Raw genomic sequence first — 15859 nt, 5'->3', positions numbered from 1 at the left:
CTGCTGGGTCGGGAGTCAGCGCTAGGATTCCAACTGCGGCATGCAGCTTGTTTGCACGCAAGGGCCACAGCGAGAGCCAGGGCTTGGAGGTGACAGGACACCACCCTGGCAGACAGCCAGAAAACCCGCTTGTCTGGGCTCACCAGGCAGGCCTCTCACCCAGCACAGGCTGCAGGAGACTCCCTGTGCGAAGCCCTGCTCACACATCCCAGCCTGGCTCCCCCACACTGGGGAGGGGCTGTAAACATAGGAGCTCGTGTGCAGAGAGCTCTGCTGTTCCTCTGCCTAGACTGCTGCTTTCTTCCATCACTGCAGGATGGCCAGATGCTGAGCCATGACACACTGGTTCTCCTGAGTCAGGGTGTCCTACGTGGGGGGGTGGGGGGCAGAGAAGGAGGGGTCTGTATCCTCCTCCCATCTACTCCCAAGAGCCTAGGCACACCCTCCCCCCACCCCCGGGGGCAGCAGAACTGCATGGCAGCCCTTTAAAACTGGGGTCTCCAACTGCACCCCCAGTAACCCCACGGCTCCAGCTGGGTGCCCAGGACAGATGTTGCTGAAGCTAACAGCACAGCTACAGCCCAGTGCCACTCAGAGAGTGGGGTTGGGGGGGCTGAGAGCTGATCTACAGCCACCTGGGAACCCCACCCCCGCAGGGGCAGAGAGCAGCCAGTGTCTATGTGCCCCAGAGAACAGGGCTGGGAGGCGAAGGGCGCAGCTTACGTGGGGGCAGGGGAGCTCAGACCCAGAAGCGGGAGCCAGAAGGGCTGCTTGATGCCCAGGCTGGATGCAAGAATCCCGACAATGAGGGGGAGGGGTGTGTGGGTCCCCCTGGCCTGGGCTGTACTGAGGGGGAGGGGTGTGTGTGTCCCTGGCCTAGACTGTACTGAGGGGGAGGGGTGTGTCCCCCCGGGGTCCTGGGCTGTACTGAGGGGGAGGGGTATGGCCAGGCATTGTCTCCATCCCCAGACCCACACAGAAATGGGCCCCACCCGGGCTGCCCAGGGAGCCTGGCAGGCTGGGCCATGGTGCTGCCTGCCCTCGGGAGCAGCATGCCCCATTCCCCCCACACACAGGGGCTGGCCCCAGGAGCTTCCCAACAGCACATTTATTTGTTTAGCGAAGTGCAGGAGCACAGGGACAGTTAGTGCGGAGATGGCTGGAGCAGAGGGGAGAGGAAGTCCCCCACGGCCCGCCAGGGGTGAGGAGTGGGACAGCCACCACGGCTTGGTGCCAGGCAGACGGGGGAAATGGGGGGCACGAAGCCACACCGCAGCCAGAGACACTTACCAACCAGTGAGCAGGTACCATGAGAACTCATGACCCCAAAACCCAGCCCTGGCCCATGGGTCCTGGAGGGGCAGAGCAGGTGGCAGGTGGCCTGGGGAGTCCCAGCCCTGCCAGCTGTGGGCAAAGCCCTCAGGGTGCCTTGCTGGCTGGGGAAAGCCCCAAATACCCCTGCCCATTGTCATGGCTCAGCTGCAGGCGCAGCCATGGGAAAGGGCCTCAGCTGGAGAGCAGGACATGGAGAGCGCTGGCATCTTGCCAGGGTGTGCCTGGGGCAGCCCCCACCTGCAGAGCTGCACACATTGAGCAGGATGTGACGCCTACGGTGACGTTGGCCTGGGCAGGGCACATCAGAACAAACAGCACGGCCCTCTGGGGACTAGCACCTGCCCCCTATGTGCTACGGGGCTGGTGCTCCGTCCTGGCTGTGCCCACTGCTGGGCAGGCCGTTCTCCTTCCTGCGGCGGCCATCCCGGAGGGGCCCGAGCCCAGGGAGCTCCATACGCTGCTGCTTGGCCTCACGCCGCTCTCGCACCTTCCTGATGAAGCTGCAAGTCCAACCGCCAGGGTAGGATGTGTTACTGGGCTACGGCGGGGGGAGCAGAAAGGGCAACAAGCCCCACACGCCTGCCCCTTATCTCCCTCTGGCTGTGCACAGCCACCTTGGCCCCTGCCCCACTGCTGGGCTGATGGAGGGTCCCACGTGCCCTGCCCCCGACCTGGTGCAGGCCCCCACTGGGAGCATTCCTGCCCCTGGCTGTAGTCCTTGTGGGGCTGGGTACACACAGCCCCATGTTCTGGTGTGCCCGGAGCGGGGAGGATCAGCCTCAGCCATGTGGCCAGAGGCCCTGAGGGTAGGGGGAGGGACGAGCTCACCTGCCCCCCAGGTACCGAGGGTGGGGGGCAGCTCACCTGTCCCCACCGTAGTGCTGCAGCACGTGCTCCTCGAAGTCGTCGGCAGCGTCCTCGTGGCCCAGCTCCTGCTCCGCCAGCTCCTCCAGCAGCTCCTCCACGTGCTCCACAAAGTGCCGGAAGCGCAGGCGGTCGTGGGCAAAGAGGCCGTCGCTGGTGAAGGCGCCACCCAGCTGGGCCGCCAGCCTCTCGTAGTGCTGCGCCCAGCCCAGCCCTGCCATGTAGCCCTGCAGCAGCTGCAGGAACTCTGCCTTCAGCACCGGTGCCAGCTCCAGCCCCTCCTGGCGGGCGCAGTCCGCCACACCCGAGCAGCCCTGGGGCACCCGGTACCGCCGCAGCTGGGGTGGCTCCCAGAAGGCGTTGTGCTCGTGGTGCCTGCGGAGCGCCCCCTTTCCATCACCCACCCACTGGGGCCCCGTCCGGTCCTTGGGGCCCCGCAGCCCCTGGTGCTTGTGGGGCTTAGGGGGCTCCTGGTGCTTCGGGTGCTTGGCCCCAGCCTGCTCCCTCCTCTCTCTGCCCCCAGGGTCCCCATGCCGGCGTCTCTGCTCCTCTCGGGCCTCCTGCCTCTTGTGCCAGCTGCCCTCCTTCCTGGCAGCTTTGGGAGGCTCCTGCTGGGCGCGGCGGGGCGGCCCTCTGCCTTCCTCCCTGGGCCTCTCCTGGGAGTTCTGCTCCCAGCTCTGCACCCGCTGCAGCTCTCGGGCCAGCCGCTGCACCATGCCAGCCAGCTCCTCCAGCAGTGACTCCGTCTTGCCGGAGCCCTGGGCTCGCTGCAGGGCACCCCCCAGTTCCTGCCACACGGAGGCCAGCAGCCCCCGCTGCTTGGCCAGTTCCCGCTGTAGGAGCCATGCCTCCTCATGGGGCTGCTCTGCGGCCAGCCCTGGGCTCGGCTGCGGGCTCTCGGTCACACCCTCCGGCAACGGGCCCCGCAGCTGCTCCCGCAGTGCCTGCAGCTCTGCCTGGGTTGAGCGGTGAGCTGCAGCCTCCTGCTGCAGAGCCTGGCGGAGCTGGTCTGCCTCCCCAGCCAGGCTGTGCTGCTGGGCCCCGGCCGATGCCTTCTCACCCTCACTCTTCTGCAGCAAAGCCTGGAGCTCCTCCTTCTGCGCCTGCCGAGACAAGGGTCAGGCCAGACCAGGCCATGCCTGGGAGGCAAACACAGGCCCCCTGCCCCCGGACACTGGGACGGGGAAAGTCCCTGCTTGGCTGCGGAGCCCAGGGCAGCTGGGGCCCTTCCCCCAAGGAAGGAGGGGTGTGAGGCCCCTCCCCCACCCACCTGTCCATGTGCTCCTTCCCCCACAGACATAGCCAGCAGGGCGAGCCAGGGACTCCCCCCGGGAGCGGAGCCACACAGCACTCAGCGCAGGCCGGACTCCCCCCGGGAGCCACACAGCCCAGACTCCCCCCGGGAGCGGAGCCACACAGCACTCAGCGCAGGCCGGACTCCCCCCGGGAGCGGAGCCACACGGCACTCGGCGCGGGCCGGACTCCCCCCGGGAGCGGAGCCACACAGCACTCAGCGCAGGCCGGACTCCCCCCGGGAGCGGCGCCACACGGCACTCGGCGCAGGCCGGACTCCCCCCGGGAGTGGTGCGGCGCTCAGCACATGGCATAGGTGAGCTGATTGCAGACTCAGGGACATGTCCGCTGGCTGATTCGCAGCTCCTCCTGGCCTCGCCCCATGGCAGCTGAGCACACAGGGCCCGTTGTGAGCTGCAGCACAGCCAGGACCCCCGGCTCCCCCAAGCCCCCACCTGCAGCTCTGCCTGCATAAGTCGGATGTCCTGGTTCTCCTTGGCCAGCTTGTCCAAGAGCAGAGTCATGGCCTGTGGGCTCTGGGGATCCCCAGTCGGGTCCTGCTGCTGCCAGTCCTGTGAGTGAGGGTGAAAACTTGACCCCATGCACGTGACGGCCAGGGTGCTGCCATTCCCTCCCAGGTCTGCCTGGCTCCCTCCGAGGTCAGCGGGCTGCTCACAGGGTACCAGGCAGGCCTCAAGGTCAGGGGCCCCGCCCTCCAGCCAGCAGCATGTGCAAGGTCTCTGCTCCCAGAGAGCCAAGGCTGGGAATGCCCCTTGCTCAGCAGCAGGTGCTGAGCTGGTCTCAGGTCTGGAGACCCCTCACCCAATGTACCTTCACACCAACAGCCAGTGACTGCTGCTCCCCCTCAGGGCTGTCTCCGGCTTCCAGGCTGTCCATGGGGCCTGGCAGGATGGAGGGAGAGATCTGAGCAGCCAGCTGGGCTGGTCTCACCTGCTCCCCCAAGGGGGGCCAGGGTGTGAGTCAGACACAGATCCCACCACACAGGGAGGCCAGAGCAGTGCAGAGCGTGGCGGGAGAGACCCTGGTACTTACCCTCCCCAAGGTCATAGATGGCACCTGCGGAGAGAGAGAGGCGGTGAAGGAGATGCCGGCATCAGCCCCACTCCGCCCTCAGCAGCCGCAGGGTCACACTCACCCGAGAAGGCCAGGAGTCCAACTCCCAGCAGTGCCAGCACGCCCAGCAGCCATGCGTTCACGCTGAGCCTGCTCTCCTCAGCCCCATGGCGCTCGGCCCCACGGCGCTCGGCAGGGCCCCATGGGGCTTGGCGTGGGTCTCGCAGCTGCTGTTGGCGCAAACCCTCAACATCGTCCTCACTACTGCTCACCTCCTCTGGTGGCTCCCCTGCCAAGAGTGAGGGGTGCCCGCTGAGCACGCCCCACAGAGCCAGGCCCTGCCCCCAACGAGCCACATCCAAGGTCTGAACACTCAGAGAAGCTCCCATGCAGCCTGCCACCCCCAAAACTCCCACCAATCTGGGCGGCTCCCCCTCCCCAAGACAAGCACCCTCTGCGTTGGGTACCCCGAAATTCAGACAGGCTCCCAGCAGAGGAGTGGAGCTGTGTCCTGCCCAGCCTCCCACAGCTCAAACCCCTCAGTGCTGTTTGTTTCGGAGCCTCCCCAGAAGCTGCCCAGTGATAGGGACCCACCTGCTTTGCCAACAGATGCGGAGCCTGGGGTGCTGGTGCCCAGCTTGGGGTCCTCGGAGCCTGCCCCTTCCTGTGCCTGGATCTCTGGAGGCTCGTTGTCCTGCGTGCCAGGCGTGGGCGATGCTGCTGGGCTTGGCGTTCCCTGAGGATACTCCTCAGAGTCCTGGAAACAGAGTGAGACCATCAGAACTTGAGCTCCACCCGCCCCGGGATGCGGGCAAAGCACCGTGGGCCCAGCGAACCAGGGGTCTGTGGAGGAGACCCAGAGTCTCCTAGGGAGGGCGGGGCTGTTCATCCCTACAACAGGGCAGCTTGGCAGCCCAGCACCCTCTGCAGGGGATAATTCATCACTTGGATTGGCCTTCTCCCAGTCTTCACTGAACTTGGGGGCTGGGACGTGGGCCTGGAACAGGCTCCCTCGAAGTCCCTCCATCCATGTGTGGAACAAATTTTGTTGTGCACACAAGGGATGAGTGGCTGTGCACCACCACTGGACATGCTGCAGCTGTGGGCACATTGCTCATCAGCTGGGCAGCACTTGACTCTCTCCTAGATGGCTGCCCAAGCGCTCAGCTATCAGGGACGCTGCCCTGGGTCCCTGAGAGCAGCTGAAGCACTGAAGCACCATTGGCACCAGCTGGGACTGATGCCCAACCTCCTTGACATGCTCTCCTGCCACGGGCTGGGTCTTACAGGCCCGGCTGGCAGGGGCAGCCCACGGCGTGGCCAGTCAGCTTAGCGACGGCCCCAGAACTTGGTCTGTGTAGCTGAACGACGATGATTCAGGGTAAGTCAGTTTGAGTCTCTCCCCAGGAACAGATATTTCCTGGGGCTTGGCCATAGCAGGGGACAGTCTAACCCGCCCCAACAGCCAGGCACTGAAGCCAGACACCTGCAGATGGGAAATGAAAAGTGTTGACATTGACCACGGGGGTAAGGAACTATCAGACCAGCTTCCCCTGATCGGGCCGGAGTCACCGTCTCCGTTTCTAGCCGCGCCACTGAGGGGTCACATGGGGCAGGTCTGCAGCCTGGGAACTGTGACTCCCCCGCTCCAACGTACCTTGAACTCAGCGTCCTCAGGGGTGGGGACCATGGTCAGCGAGGAGCTGCCGCTCTTGCCTGCTGTGGGGAGATGGCCTCATTAGTGGCCAGAGAGCTGCAAGTGGGGAGACCAGTGCAGCCCCATGCTAGTGAGGGCTGAGTGCTTGGGTCTCTCTTGCCAACACAGAACTCCCCTGAAAAAGCCCTCCACATCCTCCCAAAGAAGGCCCAGGGACCTCCGCCTCAGCGCAAAGGGGAAGAGAGAGCTGGGAACCCAGCTGGGAGGCCACAGCAACCCACGGGGCCAGGGATATGCCTGTGTCAGGCAATGGGGCTGGGGGATAGGACAGAGAGATGGGCAGCAAGAGGGGCTAGACAGGACTGCAAGGACTGGGGGTGTACAAGGGGGCCTCGGCAGGGAGGGGGATGGGATGGGGTAGGCTGAGGCCAGACAGGGAGGGGCTGGCAGGGAGAGGAGGACCCACAGGGAGGGGACTGCACTGAGGGGCTCATTCCATATCTGGCATTCACGTGCCCATGTGCGCATCCTTGGTGCTGTCCCCCTGGGGGGGGCCGTCTCCTGTTGGCGCCGGCAGGGCTGCCCCCAGCTCTGGGCCCACGCTTTCCACAGGCAAACCCTGGAGACACAGAGGGAGGGTTACACCACTCACAGCCCCCATCTCCGGCCAGGCACAGGGGCAGCAGAGAAGACCCTCAGAAGCTGCTGAGTTTCAGGCACTGCCTCCCCACAGCAATCAGCTACCCCCAGGGTGTGCTTGGGGCCTGCAGTTGGGCCCTGACCCCCATCTCAGCAGCAAACCTGAAAGGGTAGGGGCCAGCACGATGGCACGGGGCCCCAGTAGGCGGCTTAGGGTGACCCAGGTACCCTGAGCAGGAGGCAGCAGGAGCAGTGGCTGGGAAAGCTGACACCCCAGCCCTGTGCAGCCCTGCAGCCTGGGCCAGGGGGAGCAGGTGCAAGAACCAGAGAGACCAGCTCAGTCAGGGCAAGTTCTCCCCCCACAGCTGCGAGTGCAGCTGCCCCCAGTCCCGCACCTCTGAGGCCGTGATCACCCAGCTGTTATCTGAGTCCTGGGAGTTGGAGTTCTCAGCCATGCCTGTTCCTGTCGTAGGACCGCCTGAATCCCACCTGCAGGGGACAGAGAGGCAGTGCTGGGGCAGCTGGCGGGGCCAGCGGCTGCCTAGATCACAAGGAGCGCCTGATGCCCCTGGACAGGTGCTGGCACAACTGAGGGCCCAGGCTCTGCCCCAGCCCATTTGACTTGCAAAGTGAAATTTGCACATGGAACAAAGAGCAGAGTTCCAGGCCTGGCCGCGCAGCCTGGCCTCACAATGGGAGCAGGAACGCAGCGCTCCCACTGCCATGCGGCACAGCTCCAGGCCAGGCAGGTGCCAGGGACAGACCCACTCTGCTCTCACCACTGGGAGTTGTTCCGCAACCCAGCTGGTAAGAGAGCCAGAAGACAGTGCTGCTGGCCACACGTCCGCTCTCCTGCGCAGGGGCCATGAGCTCAGGGTACCTGCACCGTAGGGGGCTGGTGTGAGCATCCAAGTGGGCCTGGAACCAGGGGTAACGCAGACAGCTGGCCCCAGCCTCCAGGCAGAGTCGGAGAGCTGGTGCTCTGGGCACAGGGACAAGTCAGCTGCCTCCCTCCCTTCAGGATGTTCCCAGCACAACTGCCAAGGGGCCTGCCAGAGCTGGGTGGGAGGGGAGCGTGTTCCCAAAGGACACCTCGCACAAGGCCCCAAACAGCAGCTGCCAGCCTAGGGGGCCTCCAGGGGCCAGGTTCCTTGGACTCAGGCTGGGGAAATGGGTCACTTTCCCTCTGCCCTGGCCTGGGACTGAGCTGCCTGGGAGCTTCCTACCCACCTGGCCCAGCCCTCCCTCCACCTGCCCCTGCAGTGACAGCCCACAACCAACGCCAGAGCACCACAACAGCTCCATGACCGCCAGGCGAACGCACACGCAAAGGGAAGTGCTGGGCTGGCGGGGTGCAGTGGAGGCTGGGTGCCAGGACTCCTGGGTTCTGTTCCTACCCTGGGAGAGGAATGGGGCCCAATTCGTTACAGTAGGGAGGTGCTGGGTCCCAGGACTTCTGGGTTCTATTCCTGGTTTTGCTGCCACACACTCACAGTGTGACCTTGTGTGATGGGGTTCAGGGGTCCCCCGGCACTGCACCCCATCCGCTGGCAGGAGAGACTCTCACTCAGGAGGTACAACAGAAGGTTTATTAGGCAACAGAAGCCCAGTTTCTCACAGAAGCGTCAGTACAGCAGCCAGAGACAGTCCTTCCAACCCGTCCTGGGGGGAAGACCCCGAGCGGTGCCCCTCTGGGGTGTGGGTTTCCCCCTCCTCAGGCTGGCTGCCTTCCAGCTCTCCCTTTTCCTAGCCTCAAACTGCCGCCCCCCGATTCAAAACCCAGCTCAGCCCCTCCCTGCTCTTTGTTCAGGGCAGAGGTGTTACCTGCCAGTTGTACCCCAGGGTCATCCTTAGCCACTGGGAGCTGCTGCTTGCCTCGGACATCCAGCCTGACTCACACATGCACTCCCCCCACTCCATCACATCTCTCCCCCCTTCCAGACCGAACTGAGCAGGGTCACTTAGCCAGTGACCTGGGGAAGTTCGGGGCCCTCCCTGCGTGACAGGGCATCGGCTATGGTGGTGGTGTTCCCCTTGATGTGGACCACGTCCATGTCGTAGTCCTGCAGGAGCAGACTCCACTGCAGGAGCTTGGCGTTGGCCCCTTGCATGTGATGCAGCCAGGTCAGGGGTGAGCGATCGGTGTACACGGTGAAACGCCGTCCAAACAGGTATGGCTGCAGCTTCCCCAGCGCCCACACCATGGCCAGACATTCCTTCTCTATGGCCGTGTAGTTCTGCTCCTGGGGCAGCAGCTTCTTACTCAGGTACACGATGGGGTGTTTCTCCCCTTTGTCATTCACCTGCATTAGCACCGCCCCCAGCCCCACGTCTGAGGCATCGGTGAACACCAGGAAGGGCTTGTTGAAGTCTGGATTGGCCAGCACTGGGGCCCTGACCAGAGACTCCTTCAGCGTGCAGAGGGCCTCTTGGCACTGCTCTGTCCAGACCACCTTGTCAGGCTTTCCCTTTTTACACAGCTCCGTGAGGGGGGCTGCGATGGAGCTAAAGTGGGGCACAAACCTCCAGTAGTACCCCGCCATCCCAATGAAGGCCTGGACCTGTTTCTTAGTCTGGGGTGTTGGCCAATCTCTGACAGCTTCCACTTTAGCTGGCTCTGGCTTTAAGCAGCCGCTGCCCACCTTGTGGCCCAGGTAGGTCACCTCAGCCATTCCCACCTTGCACTTCCCTGTCTTGATAGTCAGACCAGCCTTCTGGAGTTGGTCCAGCACCTGCTTGACCTGGGACACATGGTTCTCCCATGTCTGGCTGAAGATGCAAATGTCATCCATGTAAGCCAGGGCAAAGCTCTCCATCCCTTTCAGTAGCTGCTCCACCAGACGCTGGAAGGTAGCGGGTGCCCCCCCGAGGCCGAAGGGCAGGACCAGGAACTCGTAGAGCCCCACAGGAGTGATGAAAGCCGACTTCAGCCGGGCATCTTGGTCTAATGGCACTTGCCAGTACCCCTTGGTGAGGTCTATGGTGGTGAGGTAACGGGCTCCCCCCAGCTTGTCTAAAAGGTCATCAGGCCTGGGCATGGGGTAGGCGTCCGATACAGTGATGGCGTTAAGCTTGCGATAGTCCACACAAAACCGAACAGACCCATCTTTTTTAGGGACCAACACCACGGGAGAGGCCCAGGGGCTGGACGAGGGTTGGATCACCCCCAGAGCCAGCATGTCTTCAACCTCCCGCTCTATGTCCTGAGCCGTCCTCCCTGTGGCTCTGAATGGCACACACTTGATAGAGACAGGCACCCACGCCCCTATTCGGTGGACAGCCAGGTCAGTGCGTCTGGGTCTGTCCGAGAACAGCTGTTGATGCGAATGCAGCACCTCCTTGATCTCTGTCTGCTGGGCAGGGGTCAGCTGGTCTGAGAGGGGAATAGACTCCAGCAAGGAGCCGGCTCCAGTCCTTGTGAGTAAATCCACCAAGGGATCATCCCCCTGCCCCTCCCAGTGTCTGCACACGGCCAGCACCAAGTTCTGTCTGTCCCAGTAAGGTTTCATCATGTTCACATGATAGACCCGGTGGCTGTGGGCCCGGTTCGACAGTTCCACCACACAGTTCACCTCATTTAGCTGTTTGACAACCTTGAAGGGCCCATCCCAGGCCGCTTGCAGCTTGTTCCGCCGCACAGGTACAAGGACCATCACTTGATCCCCGGTGGCATAGGCTCGGGCCCGGGCGTTATGGTCATACCCGACCTTTTGCTGCCTTTGGGCCCTGGAGAGGTTCTCCCTGGCCAGGCCCATGAGCTCAGTGAGTTTTTCCCGGAAGGTCAGTACATACTGTACCACTGACTCCCCTTCAGGAGAGGCCGTCCCCTCCCACTCTTCTCTGAGCAAGTCCAGGGGTCCCCGTACCCTCCTTCCGTACAGCAGCTCAAACGGGGAGAACCCCGTGGATTCCTGGGGCACCTCCCTGTATGCAAACAGCAGGTGGGGTAAGTACTTGTCCCAGTCATGGGGGTGTTGATTCATGAAGGTTCTCAGCATCTGCTTCAGAGTCCCATTGAACCTCTCCACCAGCCCATTGGTCTGCGGGTGGTAGGCTGTGGCCCAGGTGTGCCGGACCCCACACTTGTCCCACAACTTTGCAGTAGGGCCAACATGAAGTTGGACCCCTGATCTGTGAGGACCTCCTTGGGGAACCCCACTCTGCTGAAAATGGACAGCAATGCATCTACCACGGTGTCAGCGTCGATAGAGGTCAAGGCCACTGCTTCCGGGTATCGCGTGGCAAAATCTACCACTACCAGAATATATTTCTTTCCCGAACGCGTTGCCTTGCTGAAGGGGCCCACTATGTCTATAGCCACTTTCTGGAAAGGCTCCTCTATGATGGGCAGTGGCCTCAGGGCAGCTTTCCCCTTGTCCCGGCTCTTCCCCACCCTCTGGCAGGGATCGCAGGACAGGCAATACAGACGGACAGCTGCAAAGATCCCTGGCCAGAAAAAGTTCTGTAACAACCTTCTCCTGGTGCGGTGGATCCCCTGGTGTCCTGCAAGCGTGACATCATGGGCTAGGTACAGTAGCCTGCGCCGGTACTTTTGGGGAACCACCAGTTGCCTCTCGATCTTCCATGGCTCCGCTTTGCGTCTGGGAGCCCATTCCCGGTACAGTAATCCCTTTTCCCACAGGAATCTCTCCCTGCAGCCCTCCCCCAGCTGTGGAGCTGGGCTGAGACTGGCCAGTTCCCTCAGCTTCTGCAAGGAGGGGTCTCTCTGCTGCTCTGCCTGGAATTCTTCCGCTCGGGCAGGAGCGGATGCTACTTCCCCATCCCTGCCTGGCTCCAGCACCCCTGGCCTGTGAGATCTGGTTTTTTGCAGGCCCCCTTTCTCTCAGGGTTGGCCCCTGTGGCTCCTGTGACTTTGGCTGGGCCTGTACCCCTGAATCTGGGGAGCGCACCCCTCGTTTTCTTTGGCTACGGGTCAAGACCAGGGCACGAGGGCGTCCACCTTGCCAGTTCTCCAGGTCAGCCCCCATCAGTACATCCGCCAGCAAATGGCTGTGCACGCCCACTTCCTTGGGGCCTTCCTTCTTCCCCCATTTCAGGTGCACCCTCGCCATGGGCACCTTGAAATGGGTCCCATCAATTCCTGTTATCGTCAGGTGGGAATCGGGTATCATGCAGCCCGGTGCCACCACCCCGGGTCGGGCCAGCGTCACGTCAGCGCCTGTGTCCCAGAACCCCGTGACCTTTTTCCCGTCTACCTCGAGGTGTTTGGGACACTTGCTCCACAGAGGTAGCGCTGCCCCCACTCTGTAAACTGACCTCTGAGCATTTGGTCCCCCTGAGGAGCTGGTCTGTGGGGCGGACTCGGCCCAATCCGAGTGCCCATTGTCAGCACCACCCGCCTTGGCCGCCAGCCCCTCTGGCTTCTGGGACCCCACCCAGTTGACTCCATGACCCCCGGCCTGCTCAACCTGTCTGGGAGCCTGGGGCACTGGGCTGCTCTATGCCCCTTTCGCCCACAGCGATAACAGCCTGGGCCTTGTGTCCCTCGGGCCGGCTGCTCTGTCCGGGCTCTATTTGGCTCTCTGGGGGGTGGGTGGCTGGCCCCTCTTTCCTGGGCTTGCCCAAGAGGTGGTCCCCTCTGTCGTACAGTCAGGGACCAGTCTCTCCGGGACTCCCTCTCCCTCCGGGACTCCCTCTCTCCGGGACTCCCTCTCTTTGTGGGGCTCACTTTCAAACCTGGCCCAGCTGTTTGTGAAGTCATCTGCCAGTTTCCCTGCATCGTATGAGTCCCCTGGCTTCCGGTCCACGAGCCACACCCTCAGGTCAGGTGCGCACATCTCGTAGAATCGCTCCACGACCCTCAGCTCGATCAGGTCCTCTACGGACTGGGCTCCCATTCCGAACGCCCACTTCTGGTAGTATTGCTTCAGGCGGGCGGTTGTATCTACATGGATTTCCTCTGGCCTCTTCTGCGCCTCCTGGAACTTCTTTTTGTACATCTCCGGAGTCAGCCCGAACTTATGCAGCAGGGCCTGTTTGAACCGTTCATAGTCCCCAGGCTGCAACCCCTCCAGCCGGCTGAGCACCGCTGCGGCCTTCTGGCCCAGCAAGGGGGTGAGGTGCCGGAGCCACTCATCTGGGGGAACCTCATGCAACTCACAGGCTCGCTCAAAGGCGGTAAGGAACTTGTCCATGTCCCCTGGGTCCTGACACTGGGCCGGCACACGCGTCTCCAAGTGACTGGCTACCCCGATCCTTCTGGCCCTCTCCCCGCTTACCGCAGCTGGGGCCTCTTGGCGTCTCGCCTCTGCCATGGTTCGCTCATGCTCCCGCTCCCTCTCCTCCCGCTGTCTCTCTTGTAGCTGGCGCTCGTGCTCACGCTCTCTTTCCCATTCCTGGCGCTCATGTTCCCTCTGCCGTTCCTGGGCTTCCAGTTCCTTTAATTTCACCTCGAGTTCCAGCCGTCGCAGCTCTGCGGCGGGGGACTCTGCCCGCGATGGACCACCGCTAGCTGAGCGCGACCTGGCGGGCACCGCGTCTGTCTGACGGCGTCGAGCCCCTGCTCCTGTCGGAGAATCCGAACTGCTTCCCGAGGCTGACCAGCCACTTTCTGCCGGGACAGGCTCTGCCCGCCCAGATCGGTCATTCTCTTCCAGCTGGGCAATCAGCTGAGCCTTGGTCGCCTTCCCCACGGTCAGGCCCCTCTCTCTGCACAGCCCCACTAGCTCTGCCTTCAGCAGTCGGGTATAATCCATCTCCCCGCTATCTCCCAGGGTATCCACTCACCAGCAGCAGCTGCAGGAATGGCTCTGTTCCCCCTCTGGCTCTTGTGAGACTCCTTCCTTCTCTTGCGCTCAGTCAGCCACTGCTGGGAGCTCATCCATGGGTGCAGTGCATCCCACTTCTGACACGAGTGTGATGGGGTTCAGGGGTCCCCCTGCACTGCACCCCGTCTGCTGGCAGGAGAGACTCTCACTCAGCAGGTACAACAGAAGGTTTATTAGGCAACTGAAGCCCAGTTTCTCACAGAAGCGACAGTACAGCAGCCAGAGACAGTCCTTCCAACCCGTCCTGGGGGGAAGACCCCGAGGGGTGCCCCTCTGGGGTGTGGGTTTCCCCCTCCTCAGGCTGGCTGCCTTCCAGCTCTCCCTTTTCCTAGCCTCTAACTGCCGCCCCCCCCCCATTCAAAACCCCTCTCAGCTCCTCCCTGCTCTTTGTTCAGGCAGAGGTGTTACCTGCCAGTTGTAGCCCCAGGATCATCCTTAGCCACTGGGAGCTGCTGCTTGCCTCAGACATCCAGCCTGACTCACACATGCACTCCCCCCACTCCATCACACCTTGAGAGAGGCCCGTCACCATGTGCCTCAGTTTCCCCATTCACACAGCAGGGACAAAGATCCTGCCCTGTTTCAAGGCAGAGAAGCTTGGGCTCTCTCCCACTTAGCACTGACCCAGGAGAGCACAGGAGAATCCTGCTGCAGCCACTGTCCTTTCCAGCAATCACTCCCCTGGGGCAGGTCAGGGAGTTCTCCAGTGAAGCAGGAAGTGCCTGGCTGAGAGGAACAGCTGCCGCCAGATGAGCTGCAACCAGGCCCTGTAATATAGGGGTGGCACCCACTAGGGCTCACAGCCCACCCCCCTGGGAAGAGACCAACTGGGTCTGCATCACAGCTGCAACACAGCCTTGCCAGACTGCTGCTGGGGCACCCTGTGTCCCCACACCACTGAGCCCCCCAGGCTGGTTCCCTGTGCAGCCTGCACTGTGCCACCTCACCGCCCAGCCCCTGACTCCCCTCCCCTCCCCTCCCCTCCCCCTCTGCATGCCAATGACACCAACTGTAACATGGGAAAGTGACACTGGGGAGCTATTTATAGCTGCTTGTAATGAAGCGTAGCAGGTGGAGGCTGAGGTGGCCATGCCCCGTCTGCCCATGCTCAGGGAGAGGGGTCCTTGAGCATGCCTGGGGGTGCTATTTCCTCCCCCTTCCCTGGGTGCCCAGGCTCTGCTCCTGCTCAGGAGCCTGGTGAGGCCTCACAGGAAGGAAGCGACAGACACCAGTTTAGCAGAGCTGCACAGCTCGGCTTCCGGCAAGGGGTGCCAGGCCAAGGTTGCTGGCAGCACGGCAGTGATAGGGAACAGCAGGCCCAGCCCTGGGGCCCCCAGCACAAGGACCAGCGTGGAGGAGTCTGACCCAGAAAGGGAAGCCGACCACAGCACTCGCACCAGCCCCAGGCACAACTGGGCACTAACAGCTAAACTCACCCGGCTCTTGCTGTTATGGGCCTGGCAGGAGCCAGCAGCCTCTGCCCCCTTGGCAGGACGGGACAAGGACCCCTTGGCAGCTGAGCACCAGGGCTGCAGGGTCAGCCTGCACACTGCCTGGCCTGCTGAACCTCCAGACCCCTTTGGAACCATGGGCAGCGCCTGCCCAGCTCTGGGTTCCATCCTGCAGTGCCCTGTGGCCCTGGGCTCTGCGGACCGCCCCCAAGGGGCAGGGCGAGGAGGGGCACAGGCAGCCCCCCTTGGGGCAGGGCAGGGAGGGGCAGGACAGGGGGGACACAGGCCACCCCCCAAGTGGCAGCTCCCCTTGGGGCAGGACGGAGCAAGCTGCAGGAAGCCCCCCCCCGGGGCAGGGCGGGGAGGGGCACAGGCACCCCCCTTGGGGCAGGCTGAGGCGCGGCCCTGGCTCCGGGGGAGCTGCCCTGGGTGCAGGGAGCTGGCGCGGGCGGGGCTGTCGCTGACCTGCTCCGGACGGGCGGGGCCGCGCACCCGGCGACTCTCGGCAACTTTGTTTCGAACTCCGCCAGCAGCTGGCCGCCGCGAGCACGGGCGGGGAGGGCCACGTGACCCGCGCAGCCAATCACCCGCGGGGGGCGGGGCGGGCCAATGGCGGGCAACCCGCGGTGGGCGCACGTGCCGGCCGGCCCCCGCGGGGGAGTCGGCGCCGGCCCTGGGCAGGGGCGGCCCTTGTCGCGCATCGCTGCTGCGCCCGAGCCGGGCCCGGCCACTGCCCCAGCTCCTACTGCCCCGCGTCA

General features: G+C 63.5%; 1 protein-coding gene across 4 annotated transcripts; it reads right to left on the bottom strand.

Moving 5' to 3' along the window:
- Positions 1-1093: 1093 nt before the first annotated feature.
- On the bottom strand, positions 1094-15679 carry PBXIP1 (PBX homeobox interacting protein 1). 4 transcript variants are annotated; one of them, XM_074981279.1, is made up of 12 exons: positions 15567-15601; positions 13610-13779; positions 7258-7351; positions 6740-6842; positions 6224-6285; positions 5161-5323; positions 4649-4855; positions 4546-4569; positions 4324-4394; positions 3948-4064; positions 2200-3302; positions 1094-1835 (listed from the first exon to the last, which is right to left on the bottom strand). In XM_074981279.1, exons 3-12 carry the CDS (start codon positions 7315-7317, stop codon positions 1688-1690), a joined length of 2058 nt encoding a protein of 685 aa, XP_074837380.1. In that variant the 5' UTR covers positions 7318-7351; positions 13610-13779; positions 15567-15601; the 3' UTR covers positions 1094-1687. The 4 variants fall into 4 exon arrangements, with proteins under 4 accessions (XP_074837380.1, XP_074837379.1, XP_074837382.1 ...); XM_074981278.1 differs by lacking the exon at positions 13610-13779 and having other exon boundaries at positions 15567-15679; XM_074981281.1 differs by lacking the exon at positions 13610-13779 and having other exon boundaries at positions 2200-3296; positions 15567-15679.
- Between the last annotated feature and the right edge of the window lie 180 nt (positions 15680-15859).

The sequence above is a fragment of the Carettochelys insculpta genome, chromosome 30, assembly GCF_033958435.1.
Source record: "Carettochelys insculpta isolate YL-2023 chromosome 30, ASM3395843v1, whole genome shotgun sequence".
NCBI lineage: Eukaryota > Metazoa > Chordata > Testudines > Carettochelyidae > Carettochelys > Carettochelys insculpta.
Note: the sequence above shows the minus strand (reverse complement) of the source record. Positions and strands in the feature narration are given on the sequence as shown.